The sequence below is a fragment of the Anabrus simplex genome, chromosome X (genome assembly GCF_040414725.1).
Source record: "Anabrus simplex isolate iqAnaSimp1 chromosome X, ASM4041472v1, whole genome shotgun sequence".
Taxonomy (NCBI): Eukaryota; Metazoa; Arthropoda; class Insecta; order Orthoptera; family Tettigoniidae; genus Anabrus; species Anabrus simplex.
In genome coordinates this window covers 196,460,407-196,481,628 of record NC_090279.1, presented here as the reverse complement: position 1 = coordinate 196,481,628, position 21,222 = coordinate 196,460,407, and the positions used below count along the sequence as shown (strand labels likewise).

At 38.9% G+C, this 21,222-nt stretch overlaps 1 protein-coding gene across 1 annotated transcript in view; it reads left to right on the top strand.

Annotated features, from left to right (window-relative positions):
• Positions 1 to 21,222, top strand: part of Chc (clathrin heavy chain) — a 220,236-nt gene that overhangs the window by 90,577 nt on the left and 108,437 nt on the right. Inside the window, exon 2 of the mRNA XM_067158911.2 lies at positions 9,838 to 10,063. Within this exon, the coding sequence (XP_067015012.1) occupies positions 9,838 to 10,063 (226 nt within the window). The remainder of the gene's footprint in view (positions 1 to 9,837; positions 10,064 to 21,222) is intronic.

Genomic DNA, 21,222 nt, shown 5'->3' with positions numbered 1-21,222 from the left:
GCTGGATGAAGCAAGAGTCCTTTTTCAATCTGTACGTCATTTGCTCACCGCGTCATGAATAAAGTGGTTACTGTTTCGTGCCGTGGCGTATACTGTTTAATTACGATTTGTGTGAAAGTAAAGACTCTGTGTCTTATTTGTTACCTTTGTAAATACTCAGCTGGAATTGCCGCCAAACCGTCCAATTAAGACCTACCGAAAATGTTCAGTGTGTGGCTTAATGTCAAAATAAACAAATATGCGTTTATATAACGGAAACCACTTGACGAGAATGCCCGGATTTGCTTTGAAAACCAGTTTAGGCGTGCAAATAAATGCGGGAACAAAATTACTGTTCGGGAGCGCTACTCTTCCCAGGAATCTAGCATTAAGGGCAAGACAGTTTAAGAATTTGAGCGTGCTTCATATGAAAGTAAAAAAAAAGTGATCGTTCAGGGCTAGAGATTTTGGAGCGAAAGAAACCATTGTGTCGCAAAGAACTCTTTGACTGGTCATAGATTTAGCGCGCTACTGTACTTGACAGAACCGGATGGTAGAAATGGACGTAAACAAGGGGTAGTTTCTGGCATGGAAGTATGCAGTCATGCTTCAAAAACGAAATGCAATCTTCCGCATTGGACAGTTGTGTATTGAAGAGGTTAAATTCGTTATTACGAAAGAATGCAACAGCCCAGGACGAGACATACCTCGTGTATCGCTATTTTTGAAGAAAAATTCGTACCCTGAAGGTGATTCCCCCTGGTCAGGAAATGTATGAAGTTGAGGTGCGGCGAAAGGTGAGAGGAAACGGCTTTGGCGTGTAACAGGAACTGTCCCGACATATACCTGAAGTAAAAATAGGAAGCCATAGAAAAAACATTGCAGGACAGCAGACAACCTACACTACTCTGGAATGCTGAGATCGGCTGTCTTTTCACACTGTTTGGTGTTCTGAAGTCTGCTCAATGTAGAAATTGAATAACGTCACGTGGATTCCAGTTAGAAGCCACGGACAAACATCCCGTCCCCGTAGAATTTTTGTAGATTTCAATTTGAAATCTCGTCCTTTTATAGCAACATTCTTCATTTATAAGAAGTCTATTCTGAGAAATCTACTCTTTAGTAATTCGGTTTTTTATCTTTCCTTGTCAGTTGTAATTTTACGTGTTCTTATATTGCCTATCGTTTTTTATTACGTTACTTAAATTAGGGCGTTAACCTTGGCAGCATCTGTGGTGAGTGGTGAACTTCTTTCATAGGCTATTTAGTATAGATTTTAACTGAAACCTACTAGAATGTAAATTGCGGGTGTTCTTTTTACTTATTACCGAAGGAGTTTGCTTCGTGGTTTTGGTCGCGCTGCTGTGAGCTTGTGTTTAGGGAATGTTGGGTTCGAACTCCACTGCTGGCAGCTCTGAAGATGGCTTTCCGCAGTTTCCCCATTTTCACACCGGGCTGTATCTGAAGGGCACGGATGCTTCCTTCATAGTCCTATCTTATCCCATTGTCATAACTTATATGTCCGTGCGACGCAGCATAACATCAAAAAAGCCTTTTTAGGATTATTTCATAGGTCTTAAATACATGTCCAAGGTGTTTGTATATGGACGAATTGTTCGGAGACTTTGTTCAGCAGTAGCGCACCATGAAGTTTGGTGTGGTTTCACATATTCAATTTTAAAAATATATAACATTAATTTTCCCATGAATAGGTTTGTAAACTCGTTCAGAGGTAAAATAAGCTCGCCCGAGTCAAATGTGGAAGTCGGTGTTAATGCATGTTCATAGCGAAAATAGAGGCTTGACTACCATAAATCTACAAAACGACCTACTAGATTGTTCCTGAGAAATGTTCAGAAGTGGAAGTGGGCATCAGTCTTCATTTGAGTAAGAAGAGATCTGCACCAAAGGAAAACAATCTTGTAGCAACTAGCGAGAACAATTTTCTTCGAAACCCTCACTTCTTTTGAAGTGTTCACAAAATTGACTCTCCTTTTATTCCGCTGGTTCCATGCGGGTTCAGGATAGTGCGAGAAAGCATTGTGCGAGTGACAGATAAGGTAGTGTTGTGACAAAGATGGGAAATATCTGAACTAGCAGTTCTCGGCAATTTTCTAAAACATTAATTACCTGTTCGCTAAAAAGATTTTCCTATACGTCTTTTTTTCGTAAGGGTAAACATGTGGTTATTCGGCTTTCTCAGCTTAAGGTATAATGGTACGAGTTGTGGTTCGTCGGTGGAGATTCCGTGAACAATTGAACCTAATGAGAAGCCGCGTCTGACACTTCAGTAAAACCTATGAAAGATTTTCAGCTTTTTTTTTCTGGTCAATCCAGTATACAGAGGCGAATTTGCATTAAATTACAGTTGGCCTTACAATACTTTGGAAACAATATTTTATAGCTATTTTTAGAAACACCTTATTTCTGTCTTTATATACAGTTCTTTTTCAGTATTGAATGATTGGTATTGCAGCATTTAGTCAGAATATTGTAGGGCATCACTGTATTCGGACTCTACATTCTCTATTGCTTCTGACGCAAGGGCTTTACAGTAGTCATCAGTGTTCTTTCTCCTCAGCGGTACTCTTAGTATAGTTTGAATATCCTATCAGCATTGTTTCACTGTGACATATCTTATTGGTTTATGACTTAGGCTCTGTGACTCGATTGCATTGTTGACCTGTAGTCAACAATTGGAGATGAATTTCTCAATTTTGAGGATCCAACCAGCCTTCGGGCCGATGACTATACATACAGCAAAGAAGCGAGTAAAAGGGGCGACCAAGAGATGATTGAATTAGAACTCCTTGTGATTAGTATCTTTACGTGAGGAACACTATGGGTCTGTGAACTGATTACTATCATCGTGGGCGGGTCACTATGGGTTTACAGTGTGTGTTTAGTACCATTATGTGAGAAACATCACATGTCTGGACTTTGCCTGTAATTAGTTCCACTAAGCGAGGAACACCTTGGTTCCGCTTTACCAGTTATAGTTGGGAACAAAACATGACGATCTCGCTTCACACCACTACCCTCTAGCGGCAGTCCGGTATCTATTAGGGGCTAATAGGTTTTCCTACGTCTGTCGTCAGAGTTGCCAAATCGTCTATCTCATTAGCACCAAACGAGCCAGAGCAGGAATAAAACATTTTTAAGGAATTTGTCATATCGATGTAAACTGAATTAGTAGTAGTAGTAGTAGTAGTAGTAGTAGTAGTAGGAGTAGGTTGTGAGGTAACTAAAAGAGACCCCTGAATATTAGGCAGGCTTAAAGGACCCATAAAACTGGACTACCTCAGTGATAGTGCGACCTGAAGTCGGGAGATGCTGTGGATTCAAATCTCACCGGTTGTTCTTGAAATGATTTGTTTTCCATTCCACGAAAATGCCGGAACATGGAAATGGCTACATGAATAATATAATTTCCTGTTGTTGCTATTATATAATTAACAGAATGAATGTTCAAATTACCTAATTTTATCCCACCAGTAGGCTGCACAGTTTGTAAAGTAAACCATTTTGGAAAGTGAAAATAATGTATTCATACTAAAAGAGACAACTGAATTATTAACTATCCATAATTAGTATAATTATTGGCTCCTCGGTGGCCCAGACGGTAACCTCGCTGACGGTTAAGGGAAATCAATACACTTTAAGGCGTTAATTCCCATTTTAGTGTTTTGCGAACTATAAAACTCTTCCAATAGGTCGGATTATTATTTACTTTATTTTACTTTATTATCCATAAATATTTGTAAAAGGAAAAACATACATTTAATTTGACGTGTGGGTCCCCAGAAAAACTTATTAATAACAAACACATCGCAATTGGGAACAGGTGGCAATGGTCACTTTAGTGTGATCATAAATTAATGTTAAAACATAATTATACTACTACTACTACTACTACTTCTGAACTTCCTTATTAGTGGGGGTTACATAGGTATTCACATCACTGATTTTTAACTATTTTTTCGCCGTAGTAACACAGATTCTGGTCGCTTCCGATGCTAAATTAAACTTTTTTTACCCGTTGTAACACCGCCATTTCCTAAAACAACTCGTAAGAAACTTGATGTTCCTCGCCAACATCACGGTTTGTTTTCGTAATTTAACACCTCAGCCAATCGCATTTTTCTCATTTTTAGTTGGAGTTCTTGGTGAAGGAGGTCCAGACAGCTGATTTAATTCCGCTTCGTTACACTGTGATTCTTGATTTACCCACGGCCGGAAGAATAGACATATTATTGCTCTTGCGCTAAACTGATAAGTTATAAACATTACAAATATGTTATTTCATATCTTACTATTAATAATACTCGCTAGGTCACTGCACTGCATTCGGCATGAAGAAAGTCAAGACTGAAGATTGGTTTGGCAACCTCTCCATACCAAGCAAGGATCACATGGAGCTCATTAACTCTGTAGGGTGGGATTTACAGCTGGCTTCCAAGAACTGAGGTCGTCATGTTTTATCCCCAACTATATTAGTACTGCCTATAATTAGTTCCACTAAGTGAGGTTATTAGTGCAGTACTATTGAGGGGCCAATGACCTGGATTTTGGATCCTTTGGACAAGCATCATCTCGGAAAATAACTTGGCCGTGCGGTTAGAGGCGCGCAGCTGTGAGCTTGCATCCGGGAGATAGTGGGTTCAAGCCCCACTGTCGGCAGCCCTGAAGATGGGGTTTTCGTAGTTTCCCATTTTCACACCAGGTACATGCTGGGGCTGTACCTTAAGGCCACGGGCTTCCCACTCCTAAACACCTCTACCCCATCGTCGCCATAAACCTATCTGTGTCGGTGCGACGTAAAACAAACTAAAAAGAAGAAAATAAGACGTGTAAATTGGATCCACTGAGTCATCGCCATTTTTTCATCATTACTTTTATATTCCAGTGAGTGGATTCATTTTGAAGATTTAACTAGTTCCATTTCGTTGCTCCTTAAACCATTAGAAGCCGATGACCTAGCAGTCAGGGTCCCTTCAAACAATTACCATCATCAGAAACTCCAAGTTGTGATTCTGTCATGGGGCATTGTTCTGAGATCTGTTGCTTGTCTAGACTTAACACTGAGTGTTGGAGGGAGAGCAACATCACCGGGCCCGTGTGCTCCTGCTCTTAAAAGGTTTCGATTGACAAATTGGTGTCGTTAATTAATTGTACCATCAAGCAATGGTCCTCATGGCTGTCTGGTCAGACTAGACATTTAAGCCGCGTGTCTCAGGGATCTGTTGCTTGTTTTAGAAAGTGCTTGAATTAAATCGCGACGTACCTGTAGTAGTTAACCATGTTTGGTAATATGAGAAGATGGCGAACATAGATCACTTTACCGAAGGCTCATTCGTTTATTCTTTATAGTCTGTAGTATTCCTGTTCTAGAAGTGCTGTATAAAAGAACGTCGGAATTGCTGGCCTCGTGGTTCCGAGTTAGATTCCGGGTCTACCTGCTCTTTCGTCTTTCTGAATGGAAGAAAGAAGAAAGCGATTTATCTAAAACCAATGACCCGTAGGCACCACTGCCCTGATTCAGCTTCGCCTACAAAGTGACCGCTGCTCACCCCGAAGAACTGCGATTATGAGGTGACGTGTGATTAGCCCAACGCAACGAATCATCTCGGTCTCCTAGACTAGGGCCAATATCACACCCTCAGGTAGCTCAATTCTTACGAAACCTGAATGGACGTAGATCCAGCCTTCAGTTCTACGTAAACATTCCCTTACCCGGCTGCGCATTTCACCCAGGGCCTGCGGATTAGAACTCCGTACTTTACACGCCACGCATCTTGCTTTTAATGAAAAAAAAAAAAAAAAAAAAAAGCGGGGGCGGGGGGAGTTCAAAATTGTCTTTACCTGGTTCCGTTCCAAACATGTTGGACGTCTGAAAAATTAACGCGAATAGCTATTTAAAATCTTGCTAGACATTGGCTCGACTTGGAATTAGAAATGCGTTTTGGGCACGAAGCATAGAACCAGTAGACTTCAACGTATTGGCTACGGATGAAGGCTTGTGGAGGCCAGTGCGACTCCTAGGTTTTTAAGATGGAGCCTTGTGTACACACAAAAATAAAATCATACACAACTCTCATTTCACTCTTAACGAAATTGAAGCAGCAATGTTTCTTTCTTGACGACGCTTACGCAGTAAATTAGTTGAATCCCCCACACCTTCATTGTTAGTTGTTTTAGTTTGAACAAACATGGCTAACAGAACAGTTCACTTTCTTTTGTTTGAAACAAACAAAAACCTTGTTTTGCCGCACGTTTTACTAAACTGAATGAGAATGCATATCGACGATGTAGATCGCCCTTCAAAAATTAGTTCCTTTTCAGTAGCTTTTTTTCATTCTTCAATCTGTCATAGTTATTTTTCGTATTTTCAGCACGTCTTGATGTACTTGCATTACAACCTATATTTATCACACTAACGCACACGAAATACATGCAATTTTTCTTCACGCACTTTCTTAAAAACTGGGAAAATATAAGGTGTCGGACGTGCAGTCCTGTACCCGCACTTTCCCGCTTACATGCATCAACGCAGAGGACAAGACAAGCTAATTTCTTTTTTAATAATGCCGCCAGCTCTTTTTGAGCGCTTTTCAATACAGTTGGTTCGTAATTTCATCACATTGTTGCAATGAACCCAATAAACATCAATGTTAAAAAATTAAATGAAGGCTGATCTTCGCATCACATACGGAATAATCGCCACTGGTGGACGTTCTTGGTTCTCGACGAAGCTTAGAGACTGACCATACGCATATACTGTGGAGATGTATGTGTATTGCCGTTAGGCTGGATACATCGTTTTCGTTATAACCTTGAGAGGGTGGGAGGGTCTTCTGTCTGTCCACTCATATTTTTTTCTTGGTGATGTACTTCCGCAGATCTGAGTTTTGTGCTGGATCAGTTCTGAGATAGTTTGATCAGTCTCGACAACGAGTAACTCGCATTATTTATGTTCCTGTATGACGTTCTCGTTATGGAAAGTTAAAATCTATACTTCAATACCTGAAAGTTTCATAACTTAATTTTCTAACTTTTCGTCCATATGAAGGCCTGCGATTGTTAATCAAGAGTAACCAAAATAATTTTAGGCCTACTATTTTTCAAATTTACTTATTGCGTAACTCCCTAGAGTACTAGATATTAAGACTGTAACTTTTTGATGATGATAATAATAAATAAAATCATGAATAAAAATATATAAATCAAATTACTCAAACTTAATAAAATTAATAAGCATAATTAATTGAAATGTCCGTAGTATGGGCGCCAGAGTTCACCAGAATGGATCCCTCGAATTTAGATAAGAGCATGATAAACTGTATATCCCAGGGCGTGTACATAATGCTGCGTACTGGTACATCTGCTGCAGGCCTTACCTAACCTCCAGGGCGTGTACATAATGCTGCGTACTGGTACATCTGCTGCAGGCCTTACCTAACCTCCTGAAAACGACTAATTAGGTAGGAACTGCACCTAGGTTCATCAATAACACTGATTCTAAAATAGCTAACTATATTCTTAACAAATTCCGTGCATGAGCACCTCATCAATATACAACATTATACATATAATACACACATAAAATATTGCTGGAAGACTCCATATTTACAACAACAATAATGAAAATCATGGGAAAACGAAAGCGAGAACTAAGCTACCATTTGTAGATAGTCCGATGAACAATGTACATGTATGAAGATAAATACCCTTCACTGTCTCTATATCAATTCGACTTAACCGATTCTCATAATCGGCAGTTATCACATCACACAGATACTGTACCTTGTACTACTGTGTTCATGTATTTTAACACTTGTTGTAAAGATATATACACACGTCTGTCGATCCTCAACATAAATTATGGAAAGTCTGAGATAGCTTTCACCAACATATAAAGCTAGGCCGCCACAAGTGCTACACTACTTAATGCGCAAGCACTCTCCACAATCAGTCACTTTCCACGAACATAACAAGACTACGCTCCACGAACGTTTGAAGTCCAGTCCATTGCAGCCGTGCCACTCCAGTACCGTGTATCAGCACCACTTCCTTCCCGTTCAGTACAGTGTTACTGCTTGTAGTAGTAGTAGTTACATTACAATGTCACTGGTTGTAGTTATCTTCCTTCTCGTTCCTTTACAATCACCATTACAATGTCCCTGGTTGCCGCCGTTTGATCAACCTTTATAGACAACATCCCCCTCCTCTCAGATGATACGTCTGGATTGGTGCTTGCCCACCAATCATGAGTGATCTCTAGTCAAGACAAAGCCCTCAACTACTTATTCCTCCCAAGACAATAACAAACTCTGGGGTATATTCCATGAGTCACCAAACTTTCCTAATACAACAAGCTCATCTAATCAGGCTGGGATATATACATGACTCATGAATTTCCCGACACAAGTACATCACAACAAACACTGGGGTAGCCACATGACTCAACCAAATTACCAGAGTTATTAAAGCAATGTTTTCCCACTCGTGCAAAACAAAATTACTCATACCTACATATGTGGATATCTTCCAGCTTACCAATATAAATGGCAAAATATACAAATTAAATACTGATAATAATATTGATGATGATAATAATAATAATAATAATAAAAAATCGAATACTGACAATAATATTTCTTAACTTGTACATAAAATTCGTGGGTGTGATATATGTACTATCACAAGACTTCCCAGCATTCTGCTGCTTGTAAACTTCATGGTAACACCTTCTTGCAATCACCCTTCAAATTCTGCTCATGGAAATAATGGTGACAATTTTCGCGACCTTTAGTCAAAACTGCTGGATCAATGTGAACGCGTCAAACCAAATTACGTTACTGTTTGCTTGTAGGCTATGTATGTTAAAGATATAGTATCAGAATACATTAAACCAGACTGTTTGTGATGACTTTAGTTAGTTTCAACTGAGACTGATGTAACCAGTTGATGCTGAGTAATGACAGCTTTTTATTGACTCATATTGCACATAAAAATTTTGCTTCATTGTAACAATATTTAGTCTTGCCGGAAGTCTTCTACAAAGCTTAAATGCCTACGTTAAAAAGTGCCAGTTGCTGTATTTTTTTGTAATAAAAATCTTCTGTTCCGAGAAGAAACACAATGGCTCCAGCGAGGGAACTCTATGCATAATCTCTCAGGAGTAAAGTGGGATGGGTGATGTGTGGCTTCTGCGGACGTCCAGCGCAGGTATTTCTAGTTGACGTCCTTGGGTGACCTGTACACCTGGTTAAGGCGGAGGGGGGGGGGGATGAAACTGTGTTAGCACATAGCCTACTCCTGTCAAAAACACAAAAGGGTCTGCTCAACGGTTTGTCCCCATCCAGTGGACAAATCAAGTCTTGTATTTACTGTCTCTCCATGTCAACACTACGGAGATGTTTGGAATTGAACCCACGATGTTTTAAATGTAATTACTAGATTAGAAATTGTGTATTGCCACTGCTCCTACAGTCCTGGCCAACATTCTGAAGATAAAAATGTTTTCCATTTATGGGATTTGAGTAAACTAACGGTGTTGGATGCTATCGACTCGAGATCCCTTAACTATCATAGCCATTAGAAGAGAAGCAAGAAAAAAATCCTTTATGTATTATACTATTGTTTCTAGCTATTGCATATTACTCTTTACGAGTGTAATCATGTTTTTGTCTCTTGTGTAAACTTATTAATTTGGAGCTGTCTAGTTTGTGCACTGGATGCATTTTAAATTTTTCTTCCAATATTATTGTAAAAATATTTGAAATATTTTGGTCAACTTAAGAACATATGTGTAAAGATTAGTCAGTTATTGCTCACATGTGTTTTTTTTTTCCACAGCTCACAAATGTAGGCATCAATCAGGCCAGCGTGAGTTTCAACACGCTGACCATGGAATCTGACAAATTCATCTGCGTACGCGAGAAAGTGGGTGAAACAGCACAGGTGGTTATTATAGACATGGCAGACCCCACCAACCCAATCAGACGTCCTATCTCTGCAGACTCGGCCATCATGAACCCTGCCAGCAAAGTGATCGCCCTAAAAGGCAAGGCTGGTGTTGAAGGTAACTGTAGTGTAGCTTTTGTAGATATATAAGTACCTTAAGATAACTTTTGGCTGGGATATCATGTGGGTAGGTCTACAGATATTTTCAGTAGAAATATATGTTGTTGAAGATCTTGGTGTTCAGTTAAATTTAGGTTGTTTTGCATCTTACATTACTGTTAATAGATGTTCTGTGCTCTGATTTGAAGGAAAAACGTACAATTGAAATCTTAAATGTTGAAGAGATACAAAGTTTAAATTCAGGACAAAAATGGTGCACTAAATATGGGAATACCTATTTGATTTAATACCTTGCTGGTTTTATGCTTACCTTCTGATTTTTCCTTCAACATTCTTAATGTATATTGGTAAATGTTGGAAGCTTTTGGCTGTAATCCTGCTCTCAATCTACTAATCGTTTCTTTTACTGATTCAAACCAACTCATCCAGCATTTAATGTACCAATATTCCTTTTGAATTATGGTTATAGGAATTGGGTGATCAGTTTACCAAATGCTGCAGCTGTTAACATTGGCAGACATTCAAAGCCACATGATCTGCAGGTTTGGAATTATCCATGTGACGAAGTTATTCTTTCCTAGCAGTCTTCAATTTTCCTAGTGACAGTTCTCTCCAATTCTGACTAAAGTAGCAAGGGTTCAAACCTGGGACAGGTAGTGCGATTTTTGAAGTGCAGAAAAGTCCGTTTGGGACTCCATGACGTATGATGTTGAAATGTAAAATATTTTGGGAGAGATCTAGTGTTGACTGACAAAGTTAATTAAAACTCTGAACTATGTATAGATCACCCAACAGATCTTCTCTACCATCTGGCAGAGTAAAGGGGAATGTTGAAATCGACTTGCTGCGAGTGATATCTGTCCCCACTTTCTGTCCCTTTCCTAGTTTATATTCGTTGTTCTATCATTCTCATCTTGATTCAGTTTCTTTGCCTTTCATAATCACTGGTTATTTACATATGATATTCCCTTCCTGTTTAAAAGTCTGATGACTCGAGCCCGGATTTCCATGCACTATAATATGGGAAAACGTGCACAATAAACTGGAAAATATGCACCATCAAAATTCTTTTGGAACATTGTACAACCACTGTAATTTTTCCCAATCCTCTTAATTTAAGCTCATCCGTGTATCTGTCAGCATATCCGTAAACACCGAAAATGATCTTTCTACGTCACAATAAGTGACAGGTGCACACTTAAATGAAAGCATTTGGGACAAATTGAGGTCAAATTGTACTTTTGCATTTTTACCACAATCACTTATATAAGCCTGACGAATTCAAAGTCAGGATTTGAACGTGGACCACTTCGTTCGACCTAAAGTATCTCTAGCTGATGCAGCTACTTCTCCGTGCGATGATTGCAGACACTTTTGAATGTCCTCAATAACTGGTAACGATTGTCTGCTGCAATAACAGACATGTGACAAGTGAGAGTTCCAGGTAGAAAATTCCAGGATAACAACATAAGAGGGTTCTGTGCAAAACCTAGGTTTCTAAGCTGCTGTCTCAGTAACGCAGCGTCATGATTAAAAGAGATTAGAACAAATAAGCCGTCGATGAGTAATGCACAATTTGAAGTTGTTTATAGCAACGTATAACTGGGGACACCTTATTCCTAAGAATCATCGAGGTCGACGCGGGGACTCAATGTTTACTCAAGCAACAGATAAGAAAGTGCTTAATTAATTGGATTATAGGTCCTCTGCTGTATGTACTAACTTTGGTTGTCAGATAGGATGCCAGAAATACATTCTGTCTCTCAGTAATAGACATACTGTATAAAGTGGAAAGATGATACCAAATTCTGCACACCAACATTCATAAAAGGCACTATTATGTAAGTTAACAATATATATGTGCCAGTCACAAGAAGTCATGTTATGCAATATAAATTTCCAAATATTTGCTGTTACTTCCAAAAACTTCAAATTATGCATTATGCATGAATTTTCTCCTAAAAAGGCCAAAACATGCAAATATGCATGGAAAAAGAATAGTTATCTGGAATCGTTAAGCCATAAAACGAATATTTGCAAAGTTTGAGAAGTGTTACAAGCTTATTTAAAAATACAGATTTGCATGGAAATCCAGGCTCTGATAACCTAGTTCTTTGTTCAATTAATTATGAAAATATAATTTTAAATACAGTGGTACATAGCAAGCTGTTGACTAATCTTTCAATAGAGCAACTGCACTGGCATATAAACAGTTATGGTTTATTTCTGAGAAGACAGTGCAGGATTCAGTTTTCCACAGTTCTTAAGACATAAACTCAGACCGTGAAGGTATCCGTCAGAATGTAACATAAGTTGTTCATATTTTTGTCCTGTTGTGAAGAATACCTAAATAAAATCAGTCGATGTAATTCTCAATCTGTTCGAAAGAAAGATTGAGTGCCAAGTCAACAGTAAGAAAAATATGAAATAGAAGGTGCTGGGGTGGTTAGAACAGCTGAATTGCGTTTGTGAGATCTTTAGAAAATACTCCTGCTTATATGGTTGAGAATGCAGTAATCTGTAGCAAGAAGAGATGCCAAGTAATTCTGGCAAAATTAATCAAACCCAAAATCCAGGAAAAGGGGTGTTATAGAATTGTCACTTTGTAATGTATATGTGCCTTCTGATCGTAGTTCGTACTAGTCCATAGTACAATACAATCTCATTCTGGTTGGTTTAATAGTCTAAAAGGCTTCGTTAATCTCTAGGCAGAACTTTTTACCTCCAAATCCATGTTCAGACAAGGTCTGAGACATGAAAGAGACCTCAAAAGTGAAGACATCGAGAAATATTTCAGTTACTTTTCTTTAAATTTAGTTCAAATTCTGACAATACAGTTGTTGCAGGAAATACTTTTCCAACGTGAAGTCTAGCGTGTGGCAGACACGGATTTTGTTGAGCTTTGACAAGACTTATTTACCTGGGTAAAAATTCAATTTCTGATTGGAAATTCCCTCATGAGCTTTTAATTTTTCAATTTTTAGGATTTAGATTTTGTAGCAGCAGTTTTAAGCCACTATAAGCAAACATTTAGTGAAGCATTCCCATAGCTTAGTGGTGAAGGCATTGGCTCTATAATTCGAGGTGCACAGGTTGTAGTAGTCAATGAACATTCCTTTCCCTTTCTTTTGGTTTTTGTATTTCCTTACAATGTCTCATATATTCTAATTTTTTTAAAAAAAATTCTAACATGACATGCCTCTTAGGAATGCTTTTTAGCACTACAGGGTGAACCGAAATTTGCGCACTCGGGCGTCGCAGCGAGACTCCGGCACATGCCAGCAATAAAAAAACTGTCTTGCACAAAAGTCCGTCCTGAGAGTATATCCGGCAGAGAAAGGACGTTGAAGTGTGGCAATCTGGCAACACTGTAACCACATGTAGGGTAACTACCTCTGTCAGCACATATTAGTCGTGCTGTATAGTTGGTGTAGTGGATAGTTTTGTGTTAGCATGCAGGAGGTTAAGGGGTCGATCCTGGGTTGAGGCCTATGTTTATTTTATAAATGTAGTCCAGGTGGTATGGTATCTGGCATCTTAATCGTCAACAGCAAATAAATTCATGCCCACGACGTGGAATGGGAGTCTTTCAAAGCTGACCAATGAAAACTATTGTTCGTCCATAAGATCGTAGTATGCAAGTGCAAATGGTTTCTAGAGGACCTGCTGCAATTGCTATCCACTGCACCAACTGTACAGCAATATGTGCTGACAGAGGTAGTTACCCTACATGTGGTTAGTGTTGCCAGATTGCCACGTACTTTTTTTTCTGGATATACTCGCAGGACGAACTTTTGTGAGACTTTTTTTTTTATTGCTGGCATGTGAGGATGCCAGAGTGCGCAAATTTTGGTTCACCCTGTATATTAAATGCTACTTCTCTAGAATCATGCGAAGTTATTTTCCTTCAGGTGCTCAAAGTATGTTGAAATCGCACACGTGTATTCATTATTGCGTTTAGAGCAATCTTTTTTTTTTAACACTTCCATAGGGATGGCGAATGGTATGAAAAGATTTATAGTTAAAATCTAAATTGGGAGTTAAACTTAATTTTAAAATTAAATAAAAAAAATTACTTGATAAATTGGAAACTTTTATGATATCAAAAATTAAAGTTCGAGATAATTTCACAATTGATACATTTTTGTACCCATCTAGATTGTGAAATCTCGATAGTCTGTCCGTCACACTAGGCTGATAGACTCCTCTTGTTAATATGAATTAGTGTGTTTACACTCTCTTGTTCTGTTCATGTTCGTAATGCATATCACAGTACTATCTTTGGTTGCTGTTTACCTGAGCCTAGGTTAAACTTATCTTGGTTTGTAGCCCAGTATTTCAGGTGTAGTTGTCAATGAACTTCGATTTATGACTTGCTCTTTGACCTTAGCTACCTGTGGCTTCAGAAGCACTCCCATCAAGAAGCATAATCTAAAATTGATTTTCCCACATACATAATCAGCAAAAGGAAAAGTATGAAGCAAACAATTCTCATTAATGAAGAATGATAGAACATGCAATTGAAAAATAAGATTGAGTAAAACAACTGAGTGACATTTTTTGTAAATGTGTCAGAATTTAAAAGAGCATGTTCCTGTTAGCTGCTCTTCAGATTGACCTGTTTGCTTTTTTGTCAGGAACAGAAAGAGGTTCTCAAGGAGTTACTGGAGTGGAGACACTTACTGGTATGTGAAATAGTTGTTACATGGGTTGAAATCCATAGCAATTTAAAAATCCATGTGGTAAAACCTAACTGTGTGGTATTTTCCCCCTTCACTTCACATTGTCCTGGTGAGACTAAAATATTTCTAGTGTTGTCTGACAATTTGGTTTTTTATTGGTCTAGAGTAAAGTGTTTAACAAATTACTCTCAAATTTTAAAAAATCAAAAAATTTAGGTGCGTTGCAGTTTGAGACCTTAGGAAGGTAAGAAAAGGCTTAAATGTGTGTATAGAGCTAATTGATTTCTAATTCTGTAAGGAAGGAATTTAAACACTTTCATCCGAGAGTACCGTGGAGACCTGAGGGATCTACTGTAGTTTGTTTTACAGTTTTGTGGGTACTAACGTTAATATTACAGTATGGAAATGGAGGGAAATTTTAGATGTATGCTGATGGACTTGACAGTTCTTAGAGAACAAAAACTGCAGGGTATTGATTAAAAGTGAAATTAAATTAAATATATTAGTCTGTGACGTGTGTACCCTCGGCATTTAATTGGGTATTCAGTTTAGGCATTGCCACATAGACGTTCCATGACAGGGCTGGTGACCTTGATGTTAGTTCTTTTAAAAACATTTGTACGAATTGATTGACGAAACTTCATGTAAATTCTCAACCTTTTTACTTCTCGTAAATCTCTGGGGGAGTCACGGGGCATGAAAACTTCGTACAGTAGGATCGTTGGTCGTGGTCTTCAAGCTGATGACCAAAGATATCGTAGGTCCTTTATGCAACGAAGTTGTTTTACAGCTCTCGATATGCCACATTGAAAGGGGGAAATTTCTCCAGTGGCTCAGCACTGGAGAGAGCAATAGTAACACCATTTATGTTGGTAGTATGAACTTGCACTTCTAAGGAAACAGAACGTAATTTGTGTATTTGTCACAATTGTAACAGTTGCTGGATGTTAGTCTTAGTTGAAGGGATAGTTCAATCCATTTTAGTGCAACTCTTTGATATTATGTAATGTTTTGTGCATAATAAACTGCACATAATGCCAAAGTGAAATTAAATTGTTTTTGAATTATGTTCACATACCACAAATAGAACAGTAGAAAAAAGAATTCCTAGTAAAATACTCATCATGGTGGCTAAATCATTCGGTAATTTTCTTCCGCCCACGAATTCCAAGCCATTGGAATGATGTATGCGCTATAGCGTTGTCCTACTGGAAGGAACGGTAATAGGTTTCCTTTGCATTCTTCTTAGCAGCAAGTGTATTAACTTATCTAAGAACCGACAAAGATCAGCCTTATTTGTTCTCGTAATTTGACATCCCCAACACAATTTTCTGGGAATGTCTTAGTATTTCTCTCGTTGATTTGGGATTGTTTGAATACCAGTTTGTTGATTAAGAGTTTACATAGTCTGATTAAACCGTGCCTCGTATAAAGAATATCATTTAAAACTGTCCATGTGGATTTATAAATCTCTTTGGCCATTCACAATTTAGCCAGCTCGTCATGTGAGATTTCTCATTTTTAAACCATGGAAATTCTGTAGGGGTACAGTTGGAATTAGTGGTAAAACTGTGTGTGGAGTCCCAGAAAATCACTGCACATCATATCAGATATGATAAAGTTTATATTGTTAGAATGATAGTCTTGCCACTTCTTGGTATGTCTTAAACTGAACCATTCTCACAAAATTTTAGGTTCAAATTTTCCGTAAACTGATTGCAAAAAATGTGTAGTCAGCGTTATCACTAGTATTGTTTCACTATTGTCAGCAATTTGTCTCGATGCGCGCGCGCGCACACAATGCACTGTCCATTAACCTTCCTGAGACCTCGATTCTTCACATACCCTTTGCCATTGAAAGCCGTGACTATGACCTGGCCGGGCAGCTGTTGTCAACCTAGTGCTTTCTCTAACAGTCCACCATAACTAGGTTCACTGTGGAGAAAATTTGCTTGTGCACTGTAGCTTCCATCTTGGACTTAATAATTGTAGTGTTCTAATGAGTTGAGAGTCTGATGTCACAAGTTGTCATTACTTACTTTATTGGCAAGTGTGGGCTGGTAGGTCAGTAAGCAATTAAGTTCTTCATACTAGCCTAAAACGACAAATGCCGTGCTCCTTCGTGAGACCAAACGGCAGATGCCGTGCGCACTCTCTTCACTGTCCTTAGGTGCACTCGTCAACAGGTTAAATGGCATCCAGATTGTCACAGTACCTCTCAGGGGACCTTAAACTATGGATTCGACATTATCTGGGTGCTAGAGGTGTCTTGCCACCACAATCGTTTTAAAAAAAATCATGGTAAGTCGTACATGTACAAAATTTGGTTGAAAGCTATGCTGGAACATGCATACTTTCATCCGTAATCTCTAATTTTGGACATATTCTTTTCCACCCCTTCTCACGACCTTGCCAATAGGGCTGATCTTGGACTTAACATATATCTTGAGTGTGACTATTCACCTCAGTGACCCAAAAAACAATGGATTCTTCATCTTTATAGATCATTTTCTATTATTTTTATACTTATCCCCTTTTCCATCCTGGCCAAATAAGTCTTATGTGTGTCTTGCACAACAGTATATTTTTTCCAGATAGTCATATCGATGGCCTAGATTGAATACCTCGTATCGCGCTAAGTTCTTCCTATCCATTATTTCCCTTAAGACTGGTCATGCCTTCCAGCCACATTTGGGTATGCAAGTCCATCAGAACAATGTTCCTTGGGTTTATTTTCCTATGCAAACGAGTAAAGGAATGAACCTTATGAAAATTATACTGTAGGAGTTGGTAAATACATCACGCAAACATACTTACCTATAGTACAGTACGGTAAGGTTAATTTTCCTTCACACATCGGCATAGGAATAAAGAACGCAATGAACATTGTTCTGATGGACTGCATATCCATGTGTGGCTGAGAGGCGTAACCAGTCTTTAGGGAAATAATGGATAGGAAGAACTTCATGAGATACGAGGTATTAAATCTAGGCCATCGATATGTGTACCAATTCTGGTTCGCTGCTATGCCCAAAGGTACATGCATAATCTCGCTGCTGTAGAATCCTAGAGCTGACGTTGCCCTGGTTACAGTAGTTCATTTCTTTGTCAGATTCTTAGAGCAGTGGTAATGTATATTCATAAGTTGGTTTTAGGGCCTTAAAACATGATTTTCAGGCCTGTAGGGTTTAGTTTTGTTCTTTGCGTCAAAGGGCTTACAATGAGCTTGGTCTCGTCCTTATGTGGAAAGTCCGATGGAGTCTCCGAAAACCATAAGAGTTGTTAGTGGGACGTAAAACAAATATTATTGGAAAGTCCGATATTTCACCTATATTAGCCTATTTTTGTACCTCCCCACCGACGTTCCCCCCTGGTCGAATTGTTTTGAAAATAAAATGTAGCCCATGTCCCTCAGGGATAATGTTTATTTACATTAGTAAAATAATTTTTAGTTGGTCCAGTAGTTCCTGAGATTAGTCATTGCCTACAAAGTTTACCTCTTCATATTATTATTTATTTACATATTTTACGCCCACATTGGAGCACTGAAATCAATACATTTGAGTTAATTTCTTCTTCTTCTCCCAGAACTTTTTCATCCTCTCCGACCTGGAAGCCCTTTGTGTGTCCGATATAGTATATTGTTTCCGTTCAACTGCTTTTAGTTTGAGACTTATGCTTTTGTTCTTCAAAATCCTCTTCTCTTTTCTGTCTTTGATTTGTTGCCGAGTTATACCCAACTCTTCATATATTAGTATACATTACAATTTTTCTTCTGCCGCTTTTCCGACAGCTGTGGGATTGTGGGAAGCGGCACATGACACATGGATTTGGCCCTGTTTTAAGACCTTCCTGATGTCTACCCTAAGTGTAGGGATATAATCCCTGTTGTATGTTCCGTATATGAAGGGAATAGTTTAAATTAACAAATGCAACACAATTGGGAGATACCCTGTTGGCAGTGGTCACTTGCAGTAGTGTAATAATGAAGTTAAAATATAATTGCACTAAAATGATCACTACAAGAGTACAAGCAATTCCATGGAAAGAAAATATTACAAGAAATACTACTAGTTTTAACATTCTAAATCCAACATAATCATATACAAATTCACACACAACTTCAACTATTTCCAGTGTTTAACACTACAGCTTACAGTGCTATAGATTGAGCTTACTACTAGCTTAACATTACAAATGATAATAAGGTGAAGTTACAACAAAATTACCCTGGGGGGAAAACTCCCAGTCCCTGAGCCATAACAATTAATTGGATAAGACTAAAAAACCTGACCTAGCTGGGAATCTAACCTGTGGGAGGGGGGGCAGCCTGAAGTGGAGGCCTCAACACTGACCATTCAGTCAAGACTTGAACAATTGTATATTATAAATACTATATGAATGAAAGAATAAAAGCATCCAATCAATCTTTATTGGTAAATGAGAACACCGCGGCGGTCTGCATCCACAGATGGTTTACTCTGTGTGTGTGTGTGTGTGTGTGTGTGTGTGTGTGTGTGTGTGTGTGTGTGTGTGTGTGTGTATATCGCTATTCTCCCATACAAACAAGAGTATACTTCAGTGAAATTTATTTAGAAATGATTATTTAAAAACTATCTGTAAAATTATCGGCACTGCCATACAGTTTGCATCCGCCAAGAGACTAACTTCGCAGATATCCACTGATATCCGCATCCGTGCATGGCTCTACTTATTGATTGCATGTAAATATGTCCTGATTACTGTAGTAAGATAGCCGACGTGCTACATTTGTTACACACGTAATGTTTCAGATAGTTGATGTGGGCCTGAATACCTTGAGGCACACGCACTACATCTTGTCGGCTACATTTTAGTAGCTGTATCAGATAGTTTATCTGTTAGTAAAATAAGGATTGTCATCTGCTGCAAAGGGAACATTCTATACATGTATAGTGCTGCAGATAGTAAAGCTGTGGAGGCATGTAGCTTTGTCTGGAATGCTACCCAGTGCGCAGATTGCCAAACAGAAAGACATTTGACTGTAGGGCAAAGTCTTGGAATAGACGCAATGTGGTTAAGCCACCAGAGGAATGTGCTGCACATGATGTGGAGCCTGTTATGAGAACACCACCTGTATCTATATTGTCTCCAGTGTTTACAAGCAAGAACTCTTCTAGATTATTCTGCAAGTATAACTTTTTAGTAATTCCTGGAACAGTGTGGTACAGTGCCTAATTTCAGAGTTGTTGCTTTATTTAGAGAGGAGGTGACATTCATAAGGGACGGAATCCAGAATTTTGATAACTAGCTCGTGTGGCAAACGCAAATTCCCATGTAATTTTCCAGTCTTCTTGCCAACTTAAATTTTTCGTTAACATTTGGGAAACCATTGTTTTGTTTCTTGGGACGTTACTTTGTTCCAGACTTACTGGACAGACCTATACAAATTTCTTGTGAACAAGTGCCTAATTACTTGGACTACATGCCACTATACTCGGTCAACTAGTCCTAAGCGGTTTCTTCGATGTTATATGAAAGCCGTTTGTGTTACCCGCCAGGTTCAGGATGAGAACCTTGATAAAGAGGAAAGAGGGGAATCGCTCACATGCGGAAAGATAGTTTCCTCAGTTCTTCACTTGCCTACCGGTGTAACAAAAGGACCGCTTAGGACTTGAGTTGATGCTGACTATAGCATCCCATAGACAGGTGAATTCAGTCGTGTAGGGCAGTCTCCCAGGTGGCAGATTCCCCATCACTTATTTGCGTACCATTTTCTTAAGTATTTTCAAAGAATGCCTTTGCTGGCGAGACGTAGTGTTTACAGTGCACTGTCTTCTGGTATGGGCTATATCAAATTTGTTACTTTCATTGACCTGTCTGTCTCACCTTGACTTTGACAATATGAAAGTGACTGAGGTATGAGTGATGCTGGTAATACCATTCCTTATGCAGCCAGTCCCTGTTACGAATGGTGTGAAAATATTGCTCAAAGGGTCGGTTGGTGCATGCATTTCAGTGGGCTTGGCAGACTGATATCTAATAGCAGCGGCTGGCTCGGTGAGGAAAGCAACGGGAAACTACCTCGCTCCTCATTTCCCTAATACGCCTCTTCAGTGACGCCTAGGCTATTTGACAGCTGTTGGCGGAGTTGCAGAGGATCAAACCAGCCTTCGGGCTGAATGCCCAACATACAACATTTTCAAAGAACTTGGAAATATATTGAAGACCCCTCTCTACAATTTATTCCAGTCCCTTAATCCTAATCATATGAATATTTGCCCAAATTTGTCCTCTTTAATTTCAACTTAATCTGCATGTTAGGATCTTTACTATTTTTAAAAGTTCTGCTCCCACACATTAGCTTGCCTGCAGGCACCTTAATTCATGTTTACCTTGGTGCTGTAGAGGTGGGTGCAGATTGCTTGGACACCACTATGACTTAAGCTTCCTAACTTGGTTACCTGTGTTCTATTGTGTACTAGACTGATGTTGC